Source organism: Pogona vitticeps, chromosome 7, assembly GCF_051106095.1.
Source record: "Pogona vitticeps strain Pit_001003342236 chromosome 7, PviZW2.1, whole genome shotgun sequence".
Taxonomy (NCBI): Eukaryota; Metazoa; Chordata; class Lepidosauria; order Squamata; family Agamidae; genus Pogona; species Pogona vitticeps.
In genome coordinates this window covers 9439230-9466529 of record NC_135789.1, presented here as the reverse complement: position 1 = coordinate 9466529, position 27300 = coordinate 9439230, and the positions used below count along the sequence as shown (strand labels likewise).

At 48.5% G+C, this 27300-nt stretch overlaps 1 protein-coding gene across 1 annotated transcript in view; it reads left to right on the top strand.

The window, feature by feature from the left end:
- The window catches only part of LOC110082452 (espin), a 93519-nt gene that overhangs the window by 12664 nt on the left and 53555 nt on the right, over nt 1-27300 (top strand). Inside the window, 6 exon segments of the mRNA XM_072977737.2 lie at nt 22550-22736; nt 23952-24026; nt 24028-24117; nt 24119-24136; nt 24988-25023; nt 25025-25120. Coding sequence (XP_072833838.2) covers nt 22550-22736; nt 23952-24026; nt 24028-24117; nt 24119-24136; nt 24988-25023; nt 25025-25120 — 502 coding nt within the window.

Sequence of the window (27300 nt, the reverse complement as noted above, 5' to 3'; positions counted from 1 at the left end):
TGGGAGTCTTTCTTTCTTTCTTTCTTTCTTTCTTTCTTTCTTTCTTTCTTTCTTTCTTTCTTTCTTTCTTTCTTTCTTTCTTTCTTTCTTTCTTTCTTTCTCTATCTATCTATCTATCTATCTATCTATCTATCTATCTATCTATCTATCTATCTATCTATCTATCTCTATTTATTTATTTATTTATTTATTTATTTATTTATTTATTTATTTATTTATTTATTTATTGTATTTATACCCCGCCTATCTAGTCATTTCGACCACTCTAGGCGGCTTACAACATAATTCTAGTTTTGCCGCTTGCGCCAAGGGTCTGAAAGTTCTGTAAGGGTGGCGGTCAGTCCGAGAAAGCGAACGAGAGAGTCAAAGAAGGATAATAATTTCCTCGGGACTTATTTGGACAGTGTGGTCTTGGGAACTTCTGGAACGGGACATGGGTGAGCCTGTTGTGCCGAAAGAGAGGGATCTCTGAATCCACAGGTCTCTGAATCCACCCTCAGAGTGAATTTGCCCATTATAGGAGCTCTCCGCGGTGCTGACGCCTGCCCCCCAAACAGGCGTGTCATCTTGGACCATTCTTGTAAAGTTCAGGCCCCAATCTGGAGTGGATTAACAACCCCCCCCCCCCAATTTCCTGAAACTGGAGTTACTGGCTGCCCCTGGCCTTAAAGTTCAGCCAGTTTAATTTGCCATCCACTTCATGTAGCTTGGGGGAACGTGAGGAAGTGGCCCAAACAAACCTGTTGGTCCTTGAGGTGACTTAAGTCTCTTCAAGGGTATTTGAGGATATTTCTGCAGGCACAGCACAGCTTCCTAGCGATCAATGTGATTATTCCCCCTCCTCCTTTTTCGTGGTGAAAGCTGAGATCCTAAAAAAAAAGAGGGCAGATCTGGGGGCCCTATCTGGCACAGCTTGCTCAGTCTTAATACTGGGTGGCCGCCTCTCACGTAGAGCAGGGGTTGAAAGGGGGTCACTCCAAATCCCTGAGTCATCTCAGACCTCAAGCCTGGGGTGCCCTGATCTACTCCATTTCTTGATCTCGGCTAGGTAGGTCATTCTATTCATCCTCTTAATTCCAGGGGATGGAATCGTTTATGTGCCCCTTAAAGGAAAAAAAAGTGAAGCTGTCAAATGGCGGAAGGTTGCCTGTTGCATTTCTGCATGGATCTGGAAGCAGGAGCATGGGGCCACTCTCAAGAGCTGCCGTACAGCTGTTTTTTTGTGGAACTCACCTGGCTTTCATTGGATTAGATGAGGGCTCACCGGCAGAACTTTGCAAGTCCAGGGCTGTTGGATTCAATCCTGAACAGGCCCAGTTAAAGGATCGCCATGACAAGGGCTGGAAGAGAGAGAGAGCCATTGCCGGTCAACACAAACCGTACTATTCTAGGTGGTCTAGATTTGGTTTAAGGCCATGTTGCTGTGCCTTCCTTGTTGTTTAGTCGTTAAGTCGTGTCCGGCTCTTCGTGACCCCATGGACCAGAGCACGCCAGGCCCTCCGGTCTCCCGCTGCCTCCTGGAGTTGGGTCAAAGTCATGCTGGTCGCTTCGATGACCCTGTCCAACCATCTGTCGTCCCCTTCTGCTCTTGGCTTCCTTAGCGAACAGCTATTCCTTCACATATTCAAAGGTGGCCTTGGGTATCAGCGGAGAAAACCCTGGTCTCAGTGGTGTTGATGGTGGGAAATCCCTTCCAGGTTTTGGTCTGAACTCTACAGGAGCTACCCAAGGGAGTGAAGTCCAGTTGAAGGAAAGGTTCAGCACACTGGATAGTTCCAGCAAAGTGCAGACAGGGAGCCCGTGTCCTCGTCTGTTTGTAAGAGCACATAAGAACTCGGTATCTGAAGGGGCCTTCTGTGATCAAAACCTGTCCATACCAGTCCATCTGGCCCAGTGCTATTATCTTTCCAGTAAGGTTTTTCCCCCTAGACTCAGTAGGAGATGTGTGGGGTTTCTGGGGGGGGCTCCCATCCAAGATAAACTAGGTCTGACTCTGCTTAGCTTCCGGAATCAAAACAAGTCTGGGTATGTTTGGATTGTGCTGTTCCTCTAACATTAATGGATGGGGAGGTGTGTCATGGGGATTTTACTCTAGAAATCTGGGTCTCGGATGCCTCCCTGTTGCACACAGGACACCTTTCCAATGAAATGTTGGCCCGATTTTTTTTTTCTCCGTGGATTAGTCCGTACAGGTAACTACAAGTCAACTAAGTGGATTAGGATCTATACCAAGCAGGTAGCCTCGGGACGCGTGGTTGGCAGCACAGAGCGGTGGCAGGGGGTGGCAAGCTCGGCTCTCGGGCGAGAGGAAGAGAGAGCCCCCAGGAGACAGATGGCATCAACCTCTTACGAAAGCCTCTTGTGTTGAACCAACACGGTAACACAACACGGCCACTGGTGCCATCTACGCCAGCAAAAGCAGGGTGCCACCGAATGGCTGGTTCTACTCGTGTTACTTCTTTCAAAGCACCATCAGGGTATGGATATTCTGCCACCCCCTTTTAAAGGAAGTTTTGGCCCTGTTCTTTTTACCCTGCTTCCTTCTTCCTTTCTGATCCCGTCACCGTCAAGCAAACGGACTGACACTGCCATGCAGGCAGACAAATAGAATATGCAAAATACAAATGTCCTTAACACATTTTCTGCTTCGAAAGGAGGATATCCCTCCCAGAGATAATCCACGTTCTAAATATTTGGATTCAGCGTCCATTTCTTAGTCCCAAAAAGAGTAGACCCAAGGAAGCAGGGAAACTGTTGAGTTGCGTAAATCCCAGGGGTTGGATGGGGTCAACTCCAGGTGGCAGTTGCCCCTGGTTTAGTTTTTAAAGACTTGATTTTATCTTTATATGGGGCGGGAAGGGATATTTTTAAATTCTTCCTAGAGTTTGTTGGTTATATTGTTCTGTGGTTGTGATGGGGTGTAAATGTCTCGAGTCTGGCATTACTCTTCCTCTGGTCTTGAGGTCATATAATCCTCCAAGCCTCCTCAGAGGGGTCTGTGCGATGATATGACTTAAGGGCCAATAAAAAAGGATGCCCATAAAAGACGACAACACCACAATACAATGAATTTTTCGTTGAACAGTCTTTATGCACATAAGAATCTTCTGAACGGGTGGCAGTTCTTAAGATTCTGCTGACGGTGTTTATAACAAGTTAAACAGATTTGGTTACCTTTCACTCTCCATCACACTTTTTATATTTTCCCGTAGACTTGTGGAATCAGGGTGAGGCTGTAGGCCTAGCCAGGCTTACTTTGGAGTAAGATCACTGTTGAGATCGGTGGCTTTTAGCAACTGGTGTCTACGGTTGCCTTGTAAGTTAAACACAAGGATTCGGTCTGTTTGTGAGTTTTGTTTTCTCCATTTTTTATCTGGATGGTTGAGGACCTGCTCTTGCGCTTTGGTTTGGCGAATATCTCCTAGCGCTGGAAACATTTTCTATCAAGTATCTTTTCCTCCCGTTCACTCTTATGATGTCTCATCCACCCTCAGAAACAAAGATCTGATGCCAAAATATGACCCGGTTTGTTTCTATGTCTGCTCCTTAGTCTATGGATTTATTTATTTTTTTAAATTGTGGATTTTTAAAACGTTTTATTTATTTTTGGTGACGGCAGTGGGTGCTTGCTTTAAATGGAAAGTCAGGATACAGATGAATCAAGGGAGACAGTGTCTGTCTCTTTCTCTATCCACCTTTGTCGTGTTTTCTCTGGAAAAGAAGGAATCTGAGATTTGCCTGGCACCTACGCTGATGACATTTCGGTGCCAGACCAAAACCTTCCTGTTCCAGAAGGGTTTTAATTGAAACAATATCAATGGTGGGTCCTGATGGCAATTTTTAGAGTATCCATTTTAATTGTATTTTAATTGTATTTTAATTTAATTTTAATTGTTTTATCTTTTTATTGTATTTTAATTGTTGTAAGCCGCCCAGAGACCTTTGGGTAGAGTGGGTGGCATATAAGTTAATTTAAAAAAATAAATAAATCTGGCCACAGGTGGAAAGGAACAAACACTGGGGGCTGAGATTGCGCAGATTCTCTGCATTAAAATCCAAAACCGGCCCGAAAGGGGGAGGGGGAAAGAGAGAACGAGAAAGAAAATGAAAATTCTTGAAATTCTGGCTAAGGATTCTGAGAATGAGAGATGAATTGAATGATTGTGGTGAAATTGGAGAAAGGTCAGGCCAAGTGCTGGTCTTGAGTAAAAGTGAAAGAAGCGCACGAAAAATGGTATGTGAAGGGACAATGTGCTGAATTCCTCCAGCGTTCAGAAATGTTGCTGTCTTTGCCTACTAAGATCATGACGGTCCCGAATCATGGCCCCTTTCGGACAAACCCGTTCATTTTACTATGGATGTCCCTGTACTGCAATTCTTTTGAAAGCAGTGGGTTCGAATCCATGGGACGTTGGGCCCTGGATACCTGAAGGACCGCCTCCTTCCATATGAGCCTACCCGGCAGTTAAGATCTAGCCAGGGGGCCCTTTTGAAAGAGCCATCCCTCAAGGAGGTAAGAGGGATGGCTTGTAGACAAAGGGCCTTCTCGGCAGCTGCCCCCAGACTATGGAATGCCCTCCCGACTGAGATTCGTCTGGCGCCGACACTGATGACATTTCGGCGCCAGGTCAAAACCTTCCTGTTCCAGAAGGCTTTTAACTGAAATAATATTAACTCTGGGTCTGATGGCAATTTTATATATATTTTAATTGTATTTTAATTGTACATATTTTTATTGTATTTTAAATGCTGTAAGCCGCCCAGAGACCTTTGGGTAGTGTGGGCGGCATATAAATTAAATAAATAAATAAATAAAGTTAAAAGGGCTTCCCTCAAAGGTGCCACAGTCGTATTCGGGGAGAGTTCTTGTTGTGAATTTATCCTGGGTTCCCTTGGATCCAGGATCTGGACTGTTTTCAAACTCATGCCCGCCCCGCTTTCTCTTCGGTGTGGGAACCCGACCGTCACAGCTCAAGACGCTTCCTAGGTTTAAGTAGTTTTTTGATTAACCCAGGATCACGCCCGGGGGGTGGGGTGGGGACCTTCCTGGTCACAGTCGCTTCTGTCCCTTTCAGCTTGCTTTCCCTTGGGATCACCTGGCCTCCTTCGCTTGGGGAGGGAATGAATTATTTACCGCCAGGTAAGGACTTCGTGTTCACAGCATCTCCCGCAGACAGCCTGACGCTGGGCTCGGTTACCGGCCCTTTGCAACCGGATCCCCAGGGGCCACCAGCGACCTGGACGGAGGCATCGAAGGGGCGGGACCTGCCACTCCAGGTGTATATATGTTGTCCTCTCTGTGGGTGCATTTCTGCAGGGAAAATTGCAGGGGTCAATTCTATCCCTGTCCTCCACACACAATTAGAATGCATTTATACCATATTTTTTCCGTGTATAAGATGCTTCCATGTATAAGACGCGCCCACTTTTTGAACCCAAAATTAAGAAATCTAAGTGGGACTTAGCAAATTCAGGGTAAAAAGGATCAAAGTGCTGCAGGATGGCTTTGATCCCTGCTTTCTTCCTTTGTGCTAAGCCCCGCATGGCTTAGTATGATAGTCCCCAACCTTCGGCCTCCAGATATTCTTGGACTACAACTCCCAGAAGCCTTCACCACCACCTCTGCTGGCCAGGATTTCTGGGAATTGAAGTCCAAGAACATCTGGAGGCCCAAGGTTGGGTACCACTGGCTTAGCAGAAGGAGGGGGAAAGGGATCAAATCAATTCCATGACTGCACAATCATTTTTATCCCTTTCCCCCTTATACAGGGATTGCTTTGATCTGGGACTTAGCAAGCAGAGGGGAAAGCAAGGATCAAAGTGATCCTGCAGCACTTTGATCCCTGCTTTCCTTTTGCTAAGCAAGTGTAGAGGGAAAGGGATCAAAGCGCTGCAGGATCGCTTTGATCCCTGCTTTGCCCTCCACTTGTTTTTTTCTCCTCAGCTTACTTCCATGTATAAGACGACCCTCAATTTTTACTCTAAAGATTTTAGACAAAAGTATAGTCGTATAGACTGAAATATATGGGATATTCCGTCTATTTGTTTTATTTCTCACACTTCTACCCTGCCCTTCAGCCAAAGGCCCTCTTGGAACATTTTACTAATGAATGAAAACAAGGCAGTCCCTGATTCTAGAGAAGCTGGTTAATGGATCTCACTCCCCAGAATTCCTGACCTTTGGCTGTACTGCCTGGGGATGATGGAATCTGTCATTCCAACGATGTTGGGCATCATTGGACTTACATGCTGTCAAGTTGCCTCTGACAGGGCAACTCCGTGAATGAGTGGTTTCCAAATGATCTTCTCCTTAACAGTTCTGCTCAGCCCTTGTAAACTCTAGCCTGTGGCTTCCTTTCGGGAGTCAGTCCATCTCATATTGGGTCTTCCTCTTTTCCTGCTGCCTTCAACCTTTCCCAACATTATTGTCTTTTCAAGAGCATCCTGTTTTCTCATTCATGTGTCCAAAATAGGATAGCCTCGATTTAAACATTTAAGCTTCTATGCGGGATTTCGGCCTTGATTTTATTGGAACTCATTTAATGGAACCCAATCTATTCCAGCATTTTCTAGACTTTTGATCAAGAAATAACATAATGTTCCTGAGTTGAAACCCCAGACATATATGGAGTCCATCTAATGGACCTGTGTGCGAGTCGGTGTTCAGTCTTTGCTGCCTAGGCGTGCTGGCAACCTCCTCTGAGGGTGGACATGAGATGCAGGCTTGCCCCGGCACTGGCAATGTTTTCCTAAGTGTCATGCTTGCTGGTTTTGTGGTTTTCCGCTAGCATTTCATGTAGTAACAAAGGGGGGGTTCCTCTGTGTATGATAAAAACAAGCCTTTTGCTGTCCCCTGCCCTCCAGATGTGTGGATATGAACAGCACCTCTCTCTGCCAGCCCATGTGGCCAGTGGCTAGCACATCTGAAGGGATTTGCCCCTTCATTTCCACCCCCCCCAGAAAAGCCAAGCAGATTCCACATCAGAAGGAAACTGGGGCAACTGGTGGAACTGGGATGAAAGCAGGCTCATGTGGAATACACAATCCTCTCAGGCGTAATAGGACATTTCCCCCCTCTTTTTTAGCTGAGCTTGGCTGGGACACTAGCCCAAGGCATTTATCTTGGGAAGACAACTGACGGGCCACTAACCAAAATTTGTGAACTCTGTGCTGAAGGGTCACAGCCCATTTATCTGCACATTTGCAAGGTGGTGGAAACAGCTGGCCAGCTGGCATTCTGGGATTAAGGTCGGTTTCAGAGTGTGGTTTGATGAGACCCCCTGATCATCTCTGCCTTCTTCCTTTCCCTTAACCCAGTGGTCCCCAAACTTGGGCCGCCAGATATTCTTGGACTTCAGCTCCCAGAAATCTTGGCCAGCAGAGGTGGTGGTGAAGGCTTCTGGGAGTTGTAGTCCAAGATCAGCTGGAGGCCCAAGGTTGGGGACCACTGCCTTAACCTTTCTTGCTCTGAGCTGATGTCCCACAAGAACAACTGGTGAAATGTCTGAGGTCAAAAACAGCCCTTGCTGGCTGGAGAGCTCAGTGTGTTAGGTCTGTGGCTGTGGAGACAGGGGGTTGGGAGTTCAGTCCTCCACTGGGCATTCCAGAAAAACCAGCCTGGGTGGCCTCGGGCCAGTTGCACAGTCCCAAGGTGGCCCCAGAAGAAGGGAAGGGGAAGCAGCGCCTGAGGACGGTCCATCTAGGAAAACCCTGAAACGGGTTACCTTAAGTCAGAATTGATTGGATGGGGGGGGCGGAGGGGGAAATAAAATAAAAACAGATCATAGAGTCAAGCCATGATTGGAAAAGAAAGGACAATAGTGTTGGAGAGACATAATTCAGGCAAGTGTTTGAGAAATCAGACGTTTGCAAAGAAGTCTCTGTTTGATTCCTGAAGAGAGAGAGAGAGTACTTAGAAGTGGTTTACCCTTCTCTTCCTCTAGGGGCGCCCTGGGTCTATGCAGCTTTCCCAAGGCTACATCGGCTGGCTCTACTTGCAGGAGGCCCAGTGGGGGAATCGAACTCATGACCCCTGGCTCTCCAGCCAGAGATCTAAACCACTGAGCAGTACATTTTTGGATTTGACTTTTAAATCAGAATTACGAATTTGGGTTCCTGGTGCCCGAGGCGACATCTCTCTCCTCTGCCACTGCCTCATCTTTTGCCCAAGTAACCTCTAAGCGATACGCATCGTTCTCATTTTATAATCAAGCCCCACAGAATGGGCACCTCGGAGGGTCACAAACCAGGGGAAGTGTTGGATGACATGTTTCAAAGGGCCTGTCTCCTCGGCTCAGGAGTGTGGGGATGTGCCCAGTTTTAGACTGTGACTCCCCTCTTATCCAGAATAGCCAAATGTGGGGGGTTATGGGTACTGGAGTCCCAACTCATCTGGAGGACCCCCTCTGCCTACCTCTGTGATTGAAAGATTGTGTCAAAGGTCTGTAAGCTGAGGAACAAGATGGGTCCCTACGTAGAGGCCCTCGAGGTAGTTCATCCTTCCAAAGCCACAAGGGAAGTGAGGAAATCAAGCTAGCACAGTGTCTGGGTTGTAAAGCAGCTGGGAGCGATCTCAGCTGGGCCGAGGGCTGTTTTCAGATCGGCCAGCAGCCTGAAGCGGCACGTTTAATTTTTATCAAAAATGAGCTTCAAAATTTGTCATATTGAGGTGGTCGTGTGTTGGAAAGGATGCTTCCATATGTCTTTGTGAACTAGAAAATTGTTTTAATGAAAAGTGTTTTTTTTAAAAAAAACAGAAATAGCACTCTTGCTCCCTCTAGTGGCCAGAAATGTTTTTCAAAAAAAAAATTAAAAATGGGGCTTATGAGGATTCTCCAGGAGAGAGTGGGGGCTCAGAATATAGCAAAATGGCCCCATGTTGCTCTCTTGGGGTTCACAAAGGGGATTTTTGAACCAAAAGAAAATGTGGGGGAGATAAAATTGGGCGGCAGGGGAGGAGTGCTGGGGATGTAGAGAAGTGGTGGGCAATCTCGGCAGCCCAAGGGCTTTTTTTTTCAGATATGGCTCTGGTGCTGAGATATGCTGGGTTGTGACATGTGGCTTACCAGTTGCATGTTCCCCCCCCCCCAACCCCAATGCTTAGTCACAGGGAGGGCCTTCCCTTCCCTCGCACAGACCCATATGGAAAGGTGCTCTCTCTCTCTCTCTCTCTCTGTGTGTGTGTGTGTGTGTGTGTGAGAGAGAGAGAGAGAGAGAGAGAATGGTATTTTACAGCGGTGAGGGCAAAGTGCCATTCCTTTGGATACTGATTTGAGGAAATTGCAAAACATGTCATGGGCTGGCTGAACTAGCTCATCTTGCTAATTTCTGAAATGGATTAGCACCACGGAGCCCCAATGTCGAAAGGATGCTCTCCTTGAGTCACAATAGGGTCTGGGAAGTTTTGGTTTGTTTCAAAACAACAACTTTTTTTTGAGCATCCACCCTCAGGTGGCAGTGTGTGGTATTCCCAGGTTACACACACAGAGAGAGATGATGATGAAAGGGTGCTGAGCATCATTATTCCCAGGGATGGCGAATTTGGGTGCCAGACATCTGGGGTCAAAAGCCAGCTATCAAGCTTTGTGAAAAGGAGCTCATGGAAGAGGTGGTTTGTGCAGACCCAGATGGCCGGAACTTCTCCTGACCCCTATTTTACACCCCATGATAAGGCAACCTACCTGCCTACTGCCAGATGGGTTCATGATTAAATGAATTGGGGGGGGTGTATTCCTGGTGATGCCATGAGTGGTGTTACACCCCTACTGAGGTTGTGGTCTTTCTGCACGGTGGGGTTTGTAGGTAGGGGGAGTGGCAGTGGCGGAGGGATGTTCCAAGGCGGGCTCGTCAGCCTTCGGTTGTCTAATCCGGTTCCTAATCGGCCAGCTTTCAAACCTGATCAGTACCAAGGGCCGGCCGGCCTTCAATCTGGAGGCTTTGTCCTGTTAATGCTTAATCAGCTTGGCCGGTGCCAATCAGCGGGGCGAGGGGAGAGGCGGCATCCAGCTTGGCCAGCCACCGCCTCTTCTTGCCACGATTGCTCCAGTCCACTGTAATCCCTCCGAGCGGTTGGAGGGTACTGGGGTTCTCCTGGGAGCTGGTCTCCTGTGCCACCCTTGGGTGTACATGGGACAAGGCCAGATCTGCTCCTGCGCCTGCACATCGCCCGGGGACGCCTTCTTTTGTGCCTGCTTTGGGCATGGCATTGCCCTGGGACTCAAGGAACAGGTCTTTTGCAAAGCCAATGGGTCTTAATGGCCTGGCTGAGACCATTTTTAAATGCTTTGCATGGCGACAGAGATTGATTGCCACTTTTCACTGTGGCTGGGGAAATCCATCTTTCACCCAGCTACTACTGGGATTGAGGTCACAGCCCAATCCCTCGTGAATCAAATAGTGCTCGTGTGTGGATCCTATGGTACTTGAGTCCACTATCCCATTGCCAGCGGGATCATCACCGGAAAGGGGATGTGCATCCCAGAAAGGGGGACAGAAGGTGGCACACTTTTGCATAACATCACATAAGCTCATTGATACGTGGTGGTGATGCTGGCTTGCTGCTATAGGTCATCAAGTGTTTTGTTTGCTCACGGCGATCTCATGGAGAGACTTAAATAAGTAAGCAAGCCATCTCGGAGATGTGGAGGGAAGCTAAGGCATATACAGTACAATGGAGCTTGCCAACAGGTACATGCTGTGTGAGCTGCAGAATTCTGTGCTGGGGGGGGGAATCCCTGTGTTTGCAGGGGGTTGGACTGGATGACCTCCCGGTGTCCATTCCAACTTTACGAATCTCTAGTTCTAAGATCCTAGCAGCCATGAAGGCTTCTTTTCTAGGCTTTTGGGTGGGCGGGCATTTGGGAGGACAGGAGCTGGGAGAGGACAACAGATATAGGAGACAGAAAAACAAAGATCACGGCTTAGGTGAGATGGATGCAAATATGCAGGCAAGTTTGTAGCACCACAGGTTGGGGTTATGCAAATACAGACTGTTGCATGTAAAAACTGGATTTGGAACAGAGTAGAAAAAAAGGGGGTGCCTCCTCCTCAAAGCCTCTCCCATGCCACTGGCGCTCTGTTGCTAACTTCCCTGGGGAACAAGAGACTGCCACCCGGACGATGGCTGCACACGGATCCATTTTGTAACCACCAGAACACGCGTGATCTCATGTGGTCAGTGAAGCTAGCCGGGGCAGGGCGGGTGTTCATAGGAGTGGGGGAGTCCAGTTCAGAAGTGGTAGGGTTTTGGCCTGCCCTGTGCAAGGAGCTGTCCGAGGTGCTGAAAGCCTGTCTCCCAAATAGGTTCCATGCCGTGGATCGCTCCTCTAAAGGACAAAGCAAAACCTGGCATGGATTCACAGCACCTCTGAAATTGGACTCAACTGCCTCCTTTAATACTTGTATAGAAAACCCCTGTGGGAAGAAGAAGAAGAAACACCCTTGCCACCCCCCCATTCTCTGTCTTGTTATGCCAGCTGATGTGCCCCACCTGTGATCGCCGTCTGATCCTGCACCATCCCTCGACAGCCCCTGCAAAGCTCTCTGGGGCCTGGGAGAATAGGACAGGCCTGCCAGGCCCTGATTTACGGCCCTCCCTCTGCCCGCCAGGGTTGGGCACCCAGCTGTAAATCTGGCGGCTCTTTTGGTCTGCCAGAGGCGCCTGTGAATGGCAGAGATAGAGCTTATCACTGCAGCGGCAGCTTTCCAGGAGACTGGCTTGAGTCTTGTCCAGAGGGCTGCAAGGCGCGCACGGAGACCCGGATGTCCTCTTCTCCGCCGGCCAATCGGCCATCCTTTGACTGGAATTACAGGGCTTACATGTGATGCAGAGATTTGTGAGAAAACGGAGAAACCCTATACGGTCATAACTTCACTCTCACTTTCTGTCTCTCAACCTCTCCCTCCCCAAAGACAAAACCTACAAGGCTGCGGCTTCGTAATTAGAAACAAAGCTGACTTAAGTAGCAAAGGACATTGGACTGTCCTCCAGTGATGTTGCTGCGGCAAATTAGCTTGTTTTTTCTTGCTTTTGTTGATTTGTTACTGGGAAGTAAATGACAGGCTTCCCCTACATCTCAGATTGGGCAAAGCACAGCCGCTTTGAAGAATGACACTTTAGAGCGATGATGTTTTGTCACCTTCTAATTTGGGACGCTGTCTCATCTGCTTCTGCCCCCGAGAAGGTGATTTCCAGGTTCTGGGGACTTGACAGCAAAGAATTTGTCTTGATTAGCTTTTCCACCCTGACCATCAACCGGCTCCTTGCTGCTGCGTTTTAAATGGTAGGAAAAAAATAAAATAAAATTACCAGTCTGTTCCTCAATTGGGTCCTCTTGGTAGCATCAATGAGAGAGAGAGAGAGACAGAACAAGAGAGGGAGAAGGCGTGTGTTCATGTACGCGTACGCCTGACCCTAAGTCCCCCCCCCCAAAGTTTCATAGTTCTTTGGGGACTTTATATTATGTGTCACCAAGACACCTCTGACTTATGGAGACCTTCTGAACGTATGACCTCACAAATGTCCTACAGCTGGCCAACTCAAGGTCATGGCTTCCTTTATGGAGCCAATCTATCTCACGCTAGGACTTTCCCTCTTTTCCTGTTGCCTTCCCATTTTGCTCACGCTTTTGTCTTGTCTTCCCAGGATGGGCCCAACGTACGACAACACCAGTTTCGCCATTTTCCGATTCTCAGCAGGGTGGGTTTGATCTAGGACCCAACTGTCTGTCTTTCTGGGGGACAGTGTGTGTGTGTGTGTGTGTGTGTGTGTGTGTGTCTGTCTGTCTGTCTGTCTGTCTGTCTGTCTGTCTGTCTGTCTGTCTGTCTGTCTGTCTGTCTAGTGACTCCACAAAGCATTTCTCTGGAATGAACTGCAGACCCAAACCAGTATCCTCTAAGTCTCACCATCCATCACCCTTCATCACGACCGTCCTGGGGCTCTTCTGATGCAGCCGGGCCACGCAGACAGAGACCATGGCCACCCAGTGAGGCCTAAAGATGGCCCACGCTTTGGCTCCGTGGCTTGACCCAATGGTCTGGTGACCCTTTTGGAATGCAGCCCAGACAGGATGAGAGATTCCGCTAAACACAGGAATGTCTCCCCTCCCCTTCCCCCCTTCCAGCATCTGCCACCCGTGGCAAGGCCCCCTTGGGGACCGGAAGATGCCAGATGGCCATGGCATTTATTGGAGGGCTCAGCCTCCCGGATGCTCCCGAGCCCTCTCTGTCTTCCCGGGGGGGGGGGAGAGACGGGCTGAAGTTGGGGGAGAATGAGATTGGGGGGGAGGGGAAAGGAGCAGAGATGATGCAGGGATTAATCTGCCCCATGGCGGAGGAGGTTGAAATTGGCCGTGATGGGTTTAGGATGGGGCCCCATTGCCCTGATTAGCAGATAATAGGCCTCGGAGAGATTATTGTTCATTAGAGAGATTAAAAAAATATTAAAATCCCGATCTGCACCCGGAGTTAAGCTCCTCTTCCTCTCAGCTTCTGTTCTCATCCAAGATTCATCTCTGGGTCTTTTCCCCCCATTGATGTGCCATCGCTCCCCTCTGGTGGCTTATGTGGCTTTCTTCCTCCATACTTTTTTCATCACCACCGACCTCCAAGTGTAACAGCCCAGGGGTCACCCAGGAAGATTCGTGGCCTTGAACCCAGGTCTCCTCTCCTATGGCCTTAACTACTCTGCCCCATGGATTCTTGCAGGCATTGCCCCTTAAAATTGTTCATTTTAATTTGATGGGTTTTTTTTTCTATGTCATATTATCTTCTCATTGATTGTTTCTTTTGACTGGGCACGGATTTTGCCCTTTGTGTAAATGGCATAGATAACACGGCTAGGATTTCTGTTGTGATCCATACGGTGGGGGGGGGGGGGGGAAAGGTCAGCTGTGCTTTTATGTCTGTGGGGGCGAGTGCCCACCACTGCCCAAAATGGCACAGGCTGGGCCATTTCCATGGAGGAAACCCCAGCTTTGGTTCCAAGTCACATCTCTTGGGGTAGAAACTTTCCAGGGGGTGGCCAAAGGAGCCCGGATTCCAGAGGTCTAGCAAAAGCAAAGTTCCCTTCGCATGCCTGTCAATGGTACTCATGGAGTCTTGGAGGAGGTACCAGCCCCCCCCCCCAAACTTAAGTGCAAGGACATCTGTTAGTCTGCTGGATATCCCGAGATTTTGTCTGGTTCTCCAGCTACATGGATCTCAATACTTGGGTCAGGACCACCAGATTGCTTTTCTCAGGTAGCAACCCACCCCCACCCCTGTGGTCCTGGTATCTATCTATCTATCTATCTATCTATCTATCTATCTATCTATCTATCTATCTATCTATCTATCTATCTATCTGTCTGTCTGTCTGTCTGTCTGTCTGTCTGTCTGTCTGTCTGTCTGTCTGTCTGTCTGTCTGTCCGTCCGTCCGTCCGTCCGTCCGTCCGTCCGTCCGTCCGTCCGTCCGTCCGTCCGTCCGTCCGTCCGTCCGTCCGTCCGTCCGTCCGTCCGTCCGTCCGTCCGTCCGTCCGCGTCCGTCCGTCCGTCCGTCCGTCCGTCCGTCCGTCCGTCCGTCCGTCCGTCCGCCCGCCCGCCCGCCCGCCCGCCCGCCCGCCCGCCCATCCATATGTTCTCCCTCCCTCCCTCCCTCCCTCATCACAGGGGAGGGGAAAACTCTGGGTCCGAACCGAAGGCGATGCTGAGGGTTAGGGAGACCAGACCTCTAAGCAGACTCCGAAACCCAGCGCCACTATTCTGTGGCCGGTCTGTGCTTCCGCTATGCTCCCTCCTTTGCTCTGAGTGCAGCTTAGACATCTACGTACAACGAGACCCGGGGTGGCCCCCACCTCCCCACCACCTGCCCCACAGTAGGTGAAACCAGACCTTTGCCAGTTTGAGTAAATAAAGCAACACACCCAGGGACAGGACAAAAGAGCCACCTGCAGGCTTCCAATGAAGAATGAATCAATGGAAAAAGAATATCAGAGAGAGAGAGACAGAGCGCACCCTGATGACCATGTTGGACTTGAGACCACCACGTTCAAGCCCCCCGCGACCCACACAACTTGCTGGGGAAACAAAATGGCCCATCCTCCCTTCTTCCTGCCCTGCCACGGTGGCCCTAGGTAGTAAAAAGCAAAAAGCAAAAGCATGCTGCTTATATACCGCCTTCCAGCGCTTAAGCACTCTCTGGGCGGTTTGCAAGCGAACGAAGCAGGCTACACCTTGCCCCCCCCCCTCCTCAGCAACTCAGTACACCAACCTCGGAAAGATAGAAGGCCGAGTGAAACTTGAGCTGATTAGCTGGGATTGAACCCAGGTTGAGAGCGGAGTTCTGGCTGCAGTCCTGCAGTAGAACCCCTGTGTCATGAGGCTCTAGTACGCCAGCCATGCCTGGTTTCGGGATGTGCCCTTTCCATTCCCACCCGATTCTCCAGGCCCCTTCTCTCCCAGCGTTCTCCCCTTGTTCAAGTCCTCTTTGTGCTGTTTGGATTTCTTTATCACCTTCAAGGTTTTTGGAGCCATGGTTGATTGACTGTTTTTTTAATATATGTGTGTGTGTTTTAAGTCCCCCGAAGCCCTCCTCTCATGGACAGACCCGCTGTCGGCAAAGAGTGGCTTTCCCCCACCCAGGGCCGTTGGCCGCGACGTCCAGCACCTCCCTGGCCCGCTCCCGATCGTTCAACTGGACATGGGCTGCCTTCTGAGTGAAAAGCAGGGATGTTCGCAAGCCTTTGGTACCGAGTCCCGAGTTCAAGTCTCAATTAAAAATGAGCTCTCCCCTCCCCCTCGAAAAAAGGGAGTGATGGTTGGTTCCAAGTCATGAGTTGAGTAACTGAAAAAAAAAAAAACAAGTCTAATCCGAGATGAATCACCAGTCCAATTTAAGTGTGACTTGACAGCGACCCACAGCTATCCTTTAATGATGTTATCTCTGGTGTGTGCACTCTAGGGAGCAGCTTGTGTGCTCCCCAGGGACTGGAAAAGTTACTTGTGTCGTCGGCAGCCACGAGAACACATGCCAACCCTGTCCGTTCCATAGGTTGCCTGTGGTGGGCCTTTCTTAAGGCTTCGTATTTCAAGGCAATCTGATAGCAATGGACGCACGTACTTTATAGGTACAGACACACTCGGGGATGACTTAAAGGCAGTGGCGTGAACTGGGAGAACGAGAGGATGAGCGGGTTTTATAGATATAGGCAGGATCAGGAGGGTGGCCTATAATGAAGAAGAATCCAGATTAAAAACAATGGGATGAAGGCTTAGCAATGATATAAGGATGGGGGAAGAACATTCACATGGCGAACAGAGAGAGGGGGTGGATCCAGATCTCAAAGGCAGGAGAGTTCCTGCTTCTTCACTGGTATTAGATCTTGGGTGATGATGTCTCCTGGCATTCACCGGTCCCAAGGACTGGCTGTGCCCAGGAGAGAGCTGGTGGGTGCATGGAATGGGGACCCACCATACCGTTGGGAGTGTGGCAGGAGGCGAGCACCAGCACCGTGACTCCTGAGCCTTTGAGTTTCCCAAGCCTTTATAGTCACCCCGGAATGCCTGGAAAAAAAGGGTTCCTGGTAGAGTCTGCTTTTCAAAAGCTCAAGTAGCCAAGCTGGGCTTGGGGGAAAGGCCCCCAAAGTGTCACAGAGACTGTTGGTAAGATTGGGTGCGTTGCAAGATCTAGAGGCTGTGACAGTCCACACTGTGATTCCTGGGCATCATTGGAGGCTTGTCAAACTATTAAAAAACAGACCTCTTCCCCTCCTCACAGCCATTTACTTGGTTGGCCAACTTTCTGTTGGAGTTTTTACAACCTTGCAGGCTGTCTTTAGTTTGTATGGCTAGGAGGGGCCTTTCCGGGCTGGGATGACTGCCTGTCTGTCCAGTACTAACCAATCCTTCCTTCCTTCCCTCTGAATTCAAAGGGAGTCCCGCCTCTCTTCTCAGTGCTTTTTTGCCTCACTTCTGAGTTTACTTGAAATCTGTTGTTGAAAGTCACTCATGTTTGTCCGGTGGCTGTTGGTTGTGTTCTATTGTAAGTAATCAAATCTTTTATTCTTTCTCCTACTAATGTCTCAGAGTGAGTGGCTGAGACTGTATGTGCCCGTTGATGAGAGGAAAAAAAGGGTGGACTACTCTGAGGAACTTGAAGCTATCCTGCTCTCCGAATCCAGATCCATTTACCTGCCCCCTCATTTGCTTCCACTGTCATCTGAACCAGACAGGAGCTTATGTCTCTCCCAGGTCCTGCCTACCCGCCCCTGTGTCCTCACAGAGGCCTGCCTGTTTGATATCACAGGTTCCAACCACTAGAGTAGACCCATTGCTCCAATTGCTCAACACACAGTAACACATCATGGCTCCCCCATCAAGCAGAAAGTGGCTGTTACTGAAAACTCACACAGAAATGTGCTAGTGACCATGATAGTTATTTTTTTGCTGGATACCCATTGTTGCAGACAAACATTTCCCAGTAAATACATCCCGGTCATAAAAAACATATCTGTTTTTATTTGGCTTTCGATGATGTCCCTGAATTAGAGTGTTTACGGATACATAACAAGTGTTTTTTTTTTTTTAAAAGACTCTTTACCTCTGAAATTGCTTTTTGTAAATGCCAGGAATAAAAAGAGAGAGCTAGTGGATAAAGTGACTGATTCAGACTCAAGGGATCCGGGTTCAAATTCCTGCCCAGGCATGGAACCTCACTGAGGGATGGCAACAATAAACCATATATTGAGCATTTCACTTGGCTTGAAAAGCTTTAGTGATATCCCTGGAGGGCAGGGACCATTTCATCGCTCATCATAAGGAATTAAAATGTGTTAGGGAAAGCACTTACAAATATAGTACAGCCGGACCCTGTTATTTGCGAGATCGGTATCCGCTCATTCATTGATCCACAGTCGGGAAAATATTAAAAATATTAGAAGAAAAATCCTAGAAATACAGATTTCTAAAGGTGAAGGTACCAGAACTGGCCACTAGAGGGGGTCAGAGACCATGCTGTGTATAGTGTTCTCTATAATCCGCATGTTTCAGCATCCACAAAGCTTAGAACCGATCCCCTGCAGATCCAAGGTTCCTACTCTACCTCCAGATGCAAAATCAGTATTTGTAGTTGAAACAAGATTACAGTGGGGAACGGTAGAGTCTAGATGACCTTTGTGCTTGTTGGTGAGCCTATCCTCAAGGTGCTGCTTGGGGGCAAACGTCTTGCCCCAGATCTCTCTCATCCGTCGTGGCTTTGGTCTCTGAATTAGACTTGGACCCATTTAGAGGACAGGTCTCCCTAAAAGAGGAGCTGGGGCCACCCTCCTCAGTTCGTATCCAGACCTGGCCAGAAAGACGTGCTCAAGGCAGCCTAGAACCAAAGTCCATTTGGTGGTATGATTTGTGCTCTGAATGTCTTGGGAGATAGGAAGACGGGGAAAGGGGGAAAGAGAGAGATAGATGGGGGGGACATCAGACAGAAGGGTGTGCTGTTTTCCTGAACAGCCAAGCCCTGGTTCTCTCCCCCCCCCCCCCCGTTCTTCACAAGCCTACTTTTCTCAAAGTTACAGCGATGAATTATTGAAAGGCCCGGCCTCTGTTTTGATAGCAGGGCTGCGTATTTATTGCTTCTGCTTTTTAAAAAATTAAACAGCCGTTTAGGGCGGGTTTAGTAAAGGTGGCAGCGGAGATCGCAAGGCAAAGAACTGTCAGCTCCTTGCATTGGGTGGGGCTGAGAAACGGACGGTGCTCCCCGAGAGCTTTAGCCCAGGCCGGTGTGAAAAGCCGTGATGATGTTTTTCGGCAAGAAAACCTTTCATTCAGGAAGCTTCCATTATAACCCCGTGGAATGCTTGCGAAGAGCACCCCGGATAGATTGGGGGTGTGGAAAGGATATACAGTGGTGCCTTGCTAGATAGTTACCCTGCATGATAGACATTTTCGCTAGACATTGACTTTTTGCGATTGCTATCGCGCTTCGCAAAACAGTGATTCCTACGGGGGAATTTCGCTGGACAATGTTTGGTCCCTGCTTCGCAAACCGATTTTCGCTAGACGACGATTTGCTTTTCGCTAGACAATGCTTTCAATAGACCGCGATTTCAGCGGAACAGATTATCATCGTCTAGCGAGGCACCACTGTTCTCTGAGATGTCCCTTGGTAGCATCCGGGAGGGGGAGAGGATAAGAGATGATGATTCCCCAGGCCTGTTGTCGCAGCTGGACTGGTGGTGAGCCAGACCTATCTCTGGGTGCTTTGGTTTCTGATCTTTTGGGGGTGACTCTATTTAAACAGCAAGCTACAGATCCTTGGGGCGGATTAGCAAAGCAATACTGGGGACCTGGCCTTCCTGAGGACCAGCACCTCTTATTCCAGGAATTAAACTTGCCATTCGAGGTTTACAACACCAGTGAAAGACTGACTTGGCCCACCCAGGCGTTTTTCAGGCTGTGAACAGCATCCGCTGTCTTGCTTCAAGAGATATTCATAGAATTGGCAATCTTCCCTGGCAAAGAAGGTGGAATGAATGCTGAGGACCTGTTGCTCCTGCTTCTTAATGGATCGTTTCCTGGATTTTACCATTTTCCCCCCCTCCCCAAATTGTTCTATTGTTTTTAGTCACGTCATAATTTGCCACTCTGAAATGAAATTAAAAACATTTGCTTTTGTTTTGGGGATCAGTGACCAATCACAAAAACAAGCATGTTAAATGAAAAATAGGGAGGTGAGGAAAAGCACCGTGCTAGGACAATCCCGTCCACCACCTGATGGAGCACCTTGTCTAAATACACGCTGCCTGTATTGTGCGGTTTTTGAAGTCAGAATAGGGGTGTCGGACTCAGAATCACTGCAGATTGGAGTTTGGAAAAGTCAGATTCTTTTTGATGTATTTATTTCTCTAAAATATCGATATCCTGTCTTTAGCCTTTAAAAAAAAGAACCCAAGGCAGCTTACATCATTTAAAACCAGTCTTAAAAGCTACAAATTGTAAATGCTTCAAATATAAAGATTAAAACAGTAGGTAAAAGCTTTACTAAAAGAAGATTTAGAAGCAACAGGAGGTTTTTGACAATCTTTCTCCTGTAATAAATGGTTCCCTTCCACCCTGCCATTTGAGCAGACCTCCCATTTTAGAAGGACCGTCTCTCGTGGCCTTCCTGGGCCCTTTGCTACGTACGTTCGGTAGGACCTCCCGCCACAAATGGACTCTGTTTTGCTATGATCCTTTTTCTCGTTTCTGACATTTCATGACAGCCGCCATGGGCCCTTTTCTGTTTACAGTGTGCACAGGGCCTGTGGTCTAATCTGCTTATTTAAAAATACTGCAAAATTGCAGCATCCAAAAACAGCCGGTGGAAGAAGCTTATTCTAAGCATGCTTATTAACTTAACGATCCTGCAGGAGAGCTCTGCCTCAAGGAGGCAGGAAATGGCTTGCGGTGCACCGTGCAACAGCTTCTCTCTGTCTGTGATCTTAGCTGCTGTCCGTATAATAGTCTCTCGGGGCAGAGGTAGGATACTTCCCGGAAACAATATGTTCTTCGGAATATCTAATGGGTGGTTGTCAGTTCGAACCCAAGCCAACCCACCCCAGTCTTTCTCATGTCATGTCATGCAAAGTATTGGAGAGGTTGGCTTGGGCTTGAAAAGGCAATCCAGGGTTGTTAGCTTTACAAAAGACCCGTTCCTTACCTGAGGAGGTGCAAGCATGCTACAAGTCAACCCATCTCCCTACTTTTTTGTGGGGGGGAGTGTTATTATGAGTGTCCCAACATCACAATATGCTTCTGGGCCTATGTCAGAAAAATCAAGTAAGAGAACTCAGAATTAAATTGTGGAAGTAAGGACCTCATCTGTTTGAAAAGCCGTTCTCTCATCCATAACCAAGACATGGGCAGGATAGCAGATTGGGGAGGGGGCGAGGCTCAAAATAATTCTCATATATATATATATATATATATATATATATATATATATATATATATATATATATATATATATATATATATATATATATATATATATATATATATATATATATATATATATATATATATATATATATATATATATATATATATATATATATATTCTCTCTCTTTTAAGTCATGCCATCCTGGTAATGTTTGGAATTTAATTGTTATAATTGTATTTTTTGTGATTTTATGCATGTTATATTGATGTGTTTTTATCAATGTAAGCCGCCCCAAGTAGACATAGTCTAGAGGGGCGGGGTAAAAGTCTAATAAATAAATAAAATAAAAATAAATAAGCATCATCCACTCCCCCCCCCTTCACTAACAAGGGCAGGTTTCAAAGGGTGGTTATTTAAAATTCATAGGCCAGAATCCTGTTGCAGTTTTGAATTTCTGGTTAAAATTCCTTTGCTATGCAGTCGAAGTACAGAGACTCACGGAAGATAATAGCGACGAGTTCCACAGATCGTTCACCCCTTTCTCATTAACTGCCACTTACGGTCTCAGCGGCTCTGAGACATTAGTAGGAAAAAGAATAACAAACGTTAAAAGCAGACAGCAAACAAAAAACAGACTGAACACCATTTGAGAACTGAGCGGGGGGGGGGAAGAAGGAACACTCAGCAGAGAGGCGGGGCTCTCTTTGAATTCAGAGGCAGACAAGAAATGATTGGCTAGGGCTGGATAGAATGACATTGACCCCAGGCCAGAAAGGTCCCGCCCAGCCAAACTAACTACCAGCAGCATGCGAGGTTGTAAAAACTCCGACACATCCTACTGAGGTTTGTGTACAGTTTGTAGGACTGACTTGGCTAATTGTGGCTAATTGACAATGCGCTGCAGCGCAGCTCAGTCCCATGCCTGGTCATGCAGCTGGATGCGCAACCTGGATGCACCTTCATTCGTTAGCTTTCTTCACTGCAGGGGCTTCTGCAAAAGCTTCACGCCAGTAGCCACAGGATTCTGGCCCCATGGACTTGAACGCAAGCCAGCTGGATACGTGCAAAAAGGGTGGGATCAAAATGTAACTGATGGTGATTTTTTTAAAAAAATCTAGTCTGGTGCATAATAGGGCAAATCTGGCAATGTTTGGAAAGCACCTGAATATTTCCAGAGGCTGGGAGAATGTTTAGGATCTAACTGAATGCTTTTCCATGAACTGGGAGAATAAGAAATAATGGGGATTAAAACAAAACAGAACAAAACCAGAGAGAAGTATCCCACTCACCCACCCCCAAAAACGCTTCAAGTTCGGTTTTGATTCAGAATTGAAATAAAACAGGCACATGTAGAATACGGATCCAGATGGCAAAACTCACCTTTGTTTGCTGCAGAGTTTAGTTCGATGCAGCCGGCTTGTGCAAACTCTTCAGCACTGGCCGCTGTCATGTTACATTTCCTTTGTTACCTGTCATTTTCTGATCATGATGATGAGAGATTTTTTTTTAGTTGTCTTAAAATGATTGGTCCTTCCATGGTCAAATCTGGAAGTGAAAAAAAAAACATGTGGATCCATGGAGTAGCTAAGGGCAATTCCTCCACCTTCGGGACTTCACGATCGTGTCTGAATGCCACCTCCGCCTTCTCCTCTTTGCAGTTCGGTCACTGCCCAAACCAAGAATGGTGCCACGCCACTTTACTTAGCCTGCCAGGAAGGCCACCTGGAAATCATCCAGTATCTGGTGAAGGACTGCGGAGCGGATCCCCACGTACGCGCCAATGACGGGATGACCCCTCTCCACGCTGCGGCCCAGATGGGACACAACACCGTCATCGTTTGGCTGGTGAGCATCCAAACGTCAGGGCGCAAGGTGGGCCCAAGGGAGCACGGATCCTGCCCGAAAGAGACAGCTTGAGCAGGAATGGCTATGCCCCCTGCAGGCTGGGTTTGTGCCTGAGGGTAAATAAAGGTGGGGAAGTTCTTTTGGGTTGAGAACCATAGTTTATGTCAAGAGATTCTTCCCTTCTGTTTTCCCAGTCTAATTTTTTTTTTCATTTCCTTTGTAACTTTTGTCGCAGAGTTTTAAATTTTGGTTAAATTCCTCTAGCTACGTAGCAGAAGTGCAGGGATTCAGAGAGCAGAATAGCTGCAAGATCCCCTTAGCAGATCACTTTTTCTCTCTCTCTCATTAACTGGCACTTATAGTCTCAGTCGTTCATGCTGAGACATTCGTGAGAGAAAGAAGAAAAAAAATTTCTTTACTTACTGTTGAGCAGATTAAACAGCAAATTGAGAAAACATGACTGCTTTCAGCGAAAGGCCCTCAACAGACTCCAAGAGAGTAGAAAAAGCACTGAGCAGAGAGGCAGGGCACTCTTTGAATTCAGAGGCAGAAAGGAAGAACTGGTTAGTGCCAGATAAATTGACTGCCACCGTCATCCCGAAAAAAGTTCCTCCAAAAGCCACAGCTCCTCCAGGCTGCAAGCGAGGTTGTAAAAATCCCAGCATCCCAGAAGTGATATCAGAGAGCTGCCCACACATTGGTTGCCCTTTTCACCCGGAGGTGCTCTGCTCCTGTTGGACCCTGTACTTATCTGGGACTCTGATGGCCACGGACTGGAGGCACCCCATTCACACCTTGGACTGATTCCCAGAATTCTGCTTTGCAGGGATTGGGAAGGACGTCCAGCCTGCAGCTGCAACGAATACCCTGGAAAGGTCATTACGGCCCTTTGCTAGTGGCAGAGATTCCACCAGGCACTGGTGACTCTGCGTGCGCTCTCAAGAATGTGCTTGCAAACATGAGGACTAGCAAACGTGGCTAGTTTAGGGAACGAAAGCTGGAATCTCCCCCGAAGGCCTCAGGTTGTGCCTTTAGGGGAGCAGGTCCCTCTACAGAGTTCCTATGTATGTGTGAGGTGGTTACGCTTCTGCTCCATCGTTCCTCATGGAATTCAGAGCAGCTTCTCCAGGGCTTTCCTCCAGCTTGCCTTCTGCTGCACACGGGCAGAGCTAAAGTGGTCCCTCCGTTTCTCTCTCCCTCCGTCCCTGTCCTCAGATGAGCTTCACCGACATCAGCCTCTCCGAGCAGGACGACGACGGCGCCACCGCCATGCACTTCGCCGCCAGCCGGGGGCCACGCCAAGGTGCTCAGCTGGCTGCTGCTGCACGGAGGGGAGATCACCACAGACCACTGGGGAGGGACCCCCTTGCACGACGCGGCCGGAGAACGGAGAGCTGGAGGTGAGTCGGTGGGTTTTTTCCCTTAGCGCCCCCTTGAGCCGGGATGACCAGGGAGCCGTTGGGAGGTGGGAGACCTGAGCCGACCCAGACAAAGTCAGTGAAATGGGAATAAACCTGGAGTGTAGTTGTATGGCCCAGTTTAGTGGTTTGATGACAACCTCTTGGAAGCTCAATTGTTTCCACCACTGTGGGCGTGCATCCTGGGCTCTGTAGTTTGGTGAAAGACCCAGAATCCTGTGCTAAAGTGGTTGTCAACCTTGGGCCTCCAGAGGTTTCTTGAACTTCCAACTCCCAGAAATCCTGGCCAGCACAGCAAGTGGTGAAAGCTTCTGAGAATTGCAGCCCAAGAACATCCGGGACCCCTAGTTTGAGAATCACTGCTCTACTAGAATTAGTGGTGGATGGTGACTCCCATTTCAGGGGAGCTGTGAATCCACCCGTGGTTTAGTCAACATTTTACTAGAGGTAGCCCAGGAGCTGAACCGGGTCCAGCACCCTGGAGAGCTCCTGTAAAGCATGGAGGAAAACCTGGAGTGGATTCCTAGCTTGTTTGAAATGGGGAGTCCCTCAGCCATGCTGTCTCATGGATGGCGCCCTTCACTCAACCAGGAGCCATGGCATTAAAAGAGGTATCGGACGTCTGTAACTCTGTAGCTGATGGGAGAGGATGATAAGTGTTGCAGTTGATTGGAGAGCCGTGTCTACCTTCCCACCCTTGGGCTACAGGAAAGGAAGACGGAGACCGAGTAGAATGTCGCCCTGGATCCTTTACCTGTCTTCTCCTCCACCCCCTGGCCTCCAAAAGCTCATGGAGATGCCATCATTCCCCCTATTCTCTTCTTTCCACGCAGTGTTGCCAAATCTTAGTGGTGAATGGCGTGAACCTCCGGCATCCGAGACCAGGATGGCTACACGGCTGCCGACCTTGCAGACTACAATGGGCACGTGCACTGCGCCAAGTACCTGCGTACGGTGGAGAACATGGTGCGAATCTTGCATCTCGGCAGGGCGGGAGAGGGTCATCCTTTTCTTTCTTTTCACAATAGCTGGGGAGAGCAGGTCAAGCAGAAGAGAAAGTGGTGCAGTTTGTGTGTAGACAGTTTTGGTGTTGTGAAGGGATTGTACTGAAGTCAAACACACTTTCAGAGAAGCTCACAAACCATGTTTTGGGGAAATTAGAATATTCTATCCCGTGCTGATTTGGGAATTATGGGGATTACTGTCTGGTAAAAGTTACCCTTCCAAGTTACCTGAGGCAGAAGGGCAAATGGCACACCCCCCTCCCATTCCCCACCCATGTGCAGAAACCCCCCAAATCGAGTGTGTTCTTTTGATAAAATAGACATAAAATCTGACAAACACCTCAGCTCATCTCTAGCACTGCAAATATGTTCCCGGCCAAGTAAAGAGCTTGGTTTCCTGCCCTTTTTTTAACTGAAATACCATCTGTTAAAGAGATACAGAAGATATTTTACTAGCAGAAAACAGCCATGATTGGAAATGGCTGGCTGTTGAACATGGAAGAAGGAAAGTGCCAAAGCAGGGTTACAGTTGAAAATAAAAAAAGACAAAAATCAGTACTGTAAAAGAAATACTGAGGGTGAAGAAAATTGAATTGGCTATAGGTTTTTGATAGCTTTGTTTGGTTATCCACTTCTTAAAATGGGGAACATGAAACCAGAACTCCAAACTTTACTTTGAAAACAAAAACTAGTTACACAAACATTTTCAAGTAGTCTAGCTGGACCTAGTAAATTCTAGCTTGATCACATGGGGACCTGGGTTACTTGAAAGTCACTTAATTCAGTAACCTGCTGACCAAAACTTGGAGAACCAAAGTGAGCCTAGAAAATGGAATTTGTGTACAGTATTTGCAAAACCACAGGAAATTGGGTGTGAACCAGTCCTTGGTCCTGATTGTATTGGTCTCATGAACCCCAAAACAGGGACAGCCCCACAGTCCCCCCCCCCCCAATGTTGCACTGGCAGCCTTTGCCTCTCTGGATTTAATTTATAGCAAGCCCTGTGTCACAGTGGTTAAACTGCAGGACTGCAGCCAAGCCTCTGCTCATCACCCGAGTTTGATCCCGATGCGCTCAGGGCACCAGCTGGAAGGCCGAGCTCCACCTCCCATCCTTCTGGGGTCGGTCACTCGAGGGCCCAGCTCCCTGGAGAGCCGGTGGCTTTTTGTATAATTGTGTCGTAAACGGCCCAGAGAGCAGTCCAGACATGGCGGGGGCAGTAGACGAGCCAGAAGGAGAATTAAGAGATTGCCTTGTATCCCTCCAGTAACCTCAAGGGTGTGTGTGTAGCCCCTCCTTTCCCCCCCCCCCACAGGTTGTGTTTAGCGTGCGAGAGAGAGAGACGAGTTTCGAGGTCCCCTCAGTAAATTTGGACATGCCATTGGGCTGTGCACCCCTGTTCCTTGAGTCCTGATCCTCATCCCATGTTCTAAGGGAGGTGTGTGTGTGTGTGTGTGTGTCTATGTGTGTGTGTGTGTGTGTCTTTTAGCTGCACAGGACACACACCTTTCCACGCCCCCGCCAGGTAAGCCTTCGAGCCTCTAGTCCTCTCCCTGCAGCTCCATCCTAAAAAGTGACAGCAAAGCGGTCGCCTCCGGGTTAGAGGGTGGGGGGGGAGAGATGTCCCCTCTTTCCGCAGCAGCCAGAAAAGGCCAATGCGAGCTTGGCAGCTGGCTTGTTACCCAGGGCAGCGGGGATTAATGATCCCAGGCAGGCGTTGTCCTCGCTGTCGCTGTAGGCCTGCCTGCCTTTTGTCCTTGGTCCCCCGGGGATCAGCTCCGGGCTGTTGTCTTCGGCTTCTCCCCGGTGCTGGGAGGGGTGATGTGCCGGTCGGGGCCACGGCAAAGTCGGGCCAGCAGCTGGTCCGGCTTTCCCGAGATCATGGGCAACGTAAGCTGGGCTTTCTTGCTGTGTTTGTGTGTGTTTGTGTGTGTGTTTTGCAGCTTGTCGCCTATGGGGTGCGCAGGGATGAAGCACCAGGGCTGGGGGGGGTGTCGTTCCTGGGCCAGCTGGGCCGAGTGGGCAGGCAGAGCTGACGCGCGCAAAGGAAGGCGACCACAGAAATGTCGATTTTGAAGGGGCTCCCAAAGGTCATCTCATCCAGCCCCCAGGGGACGAAGGAAATCTATCGCTTTGGGGATA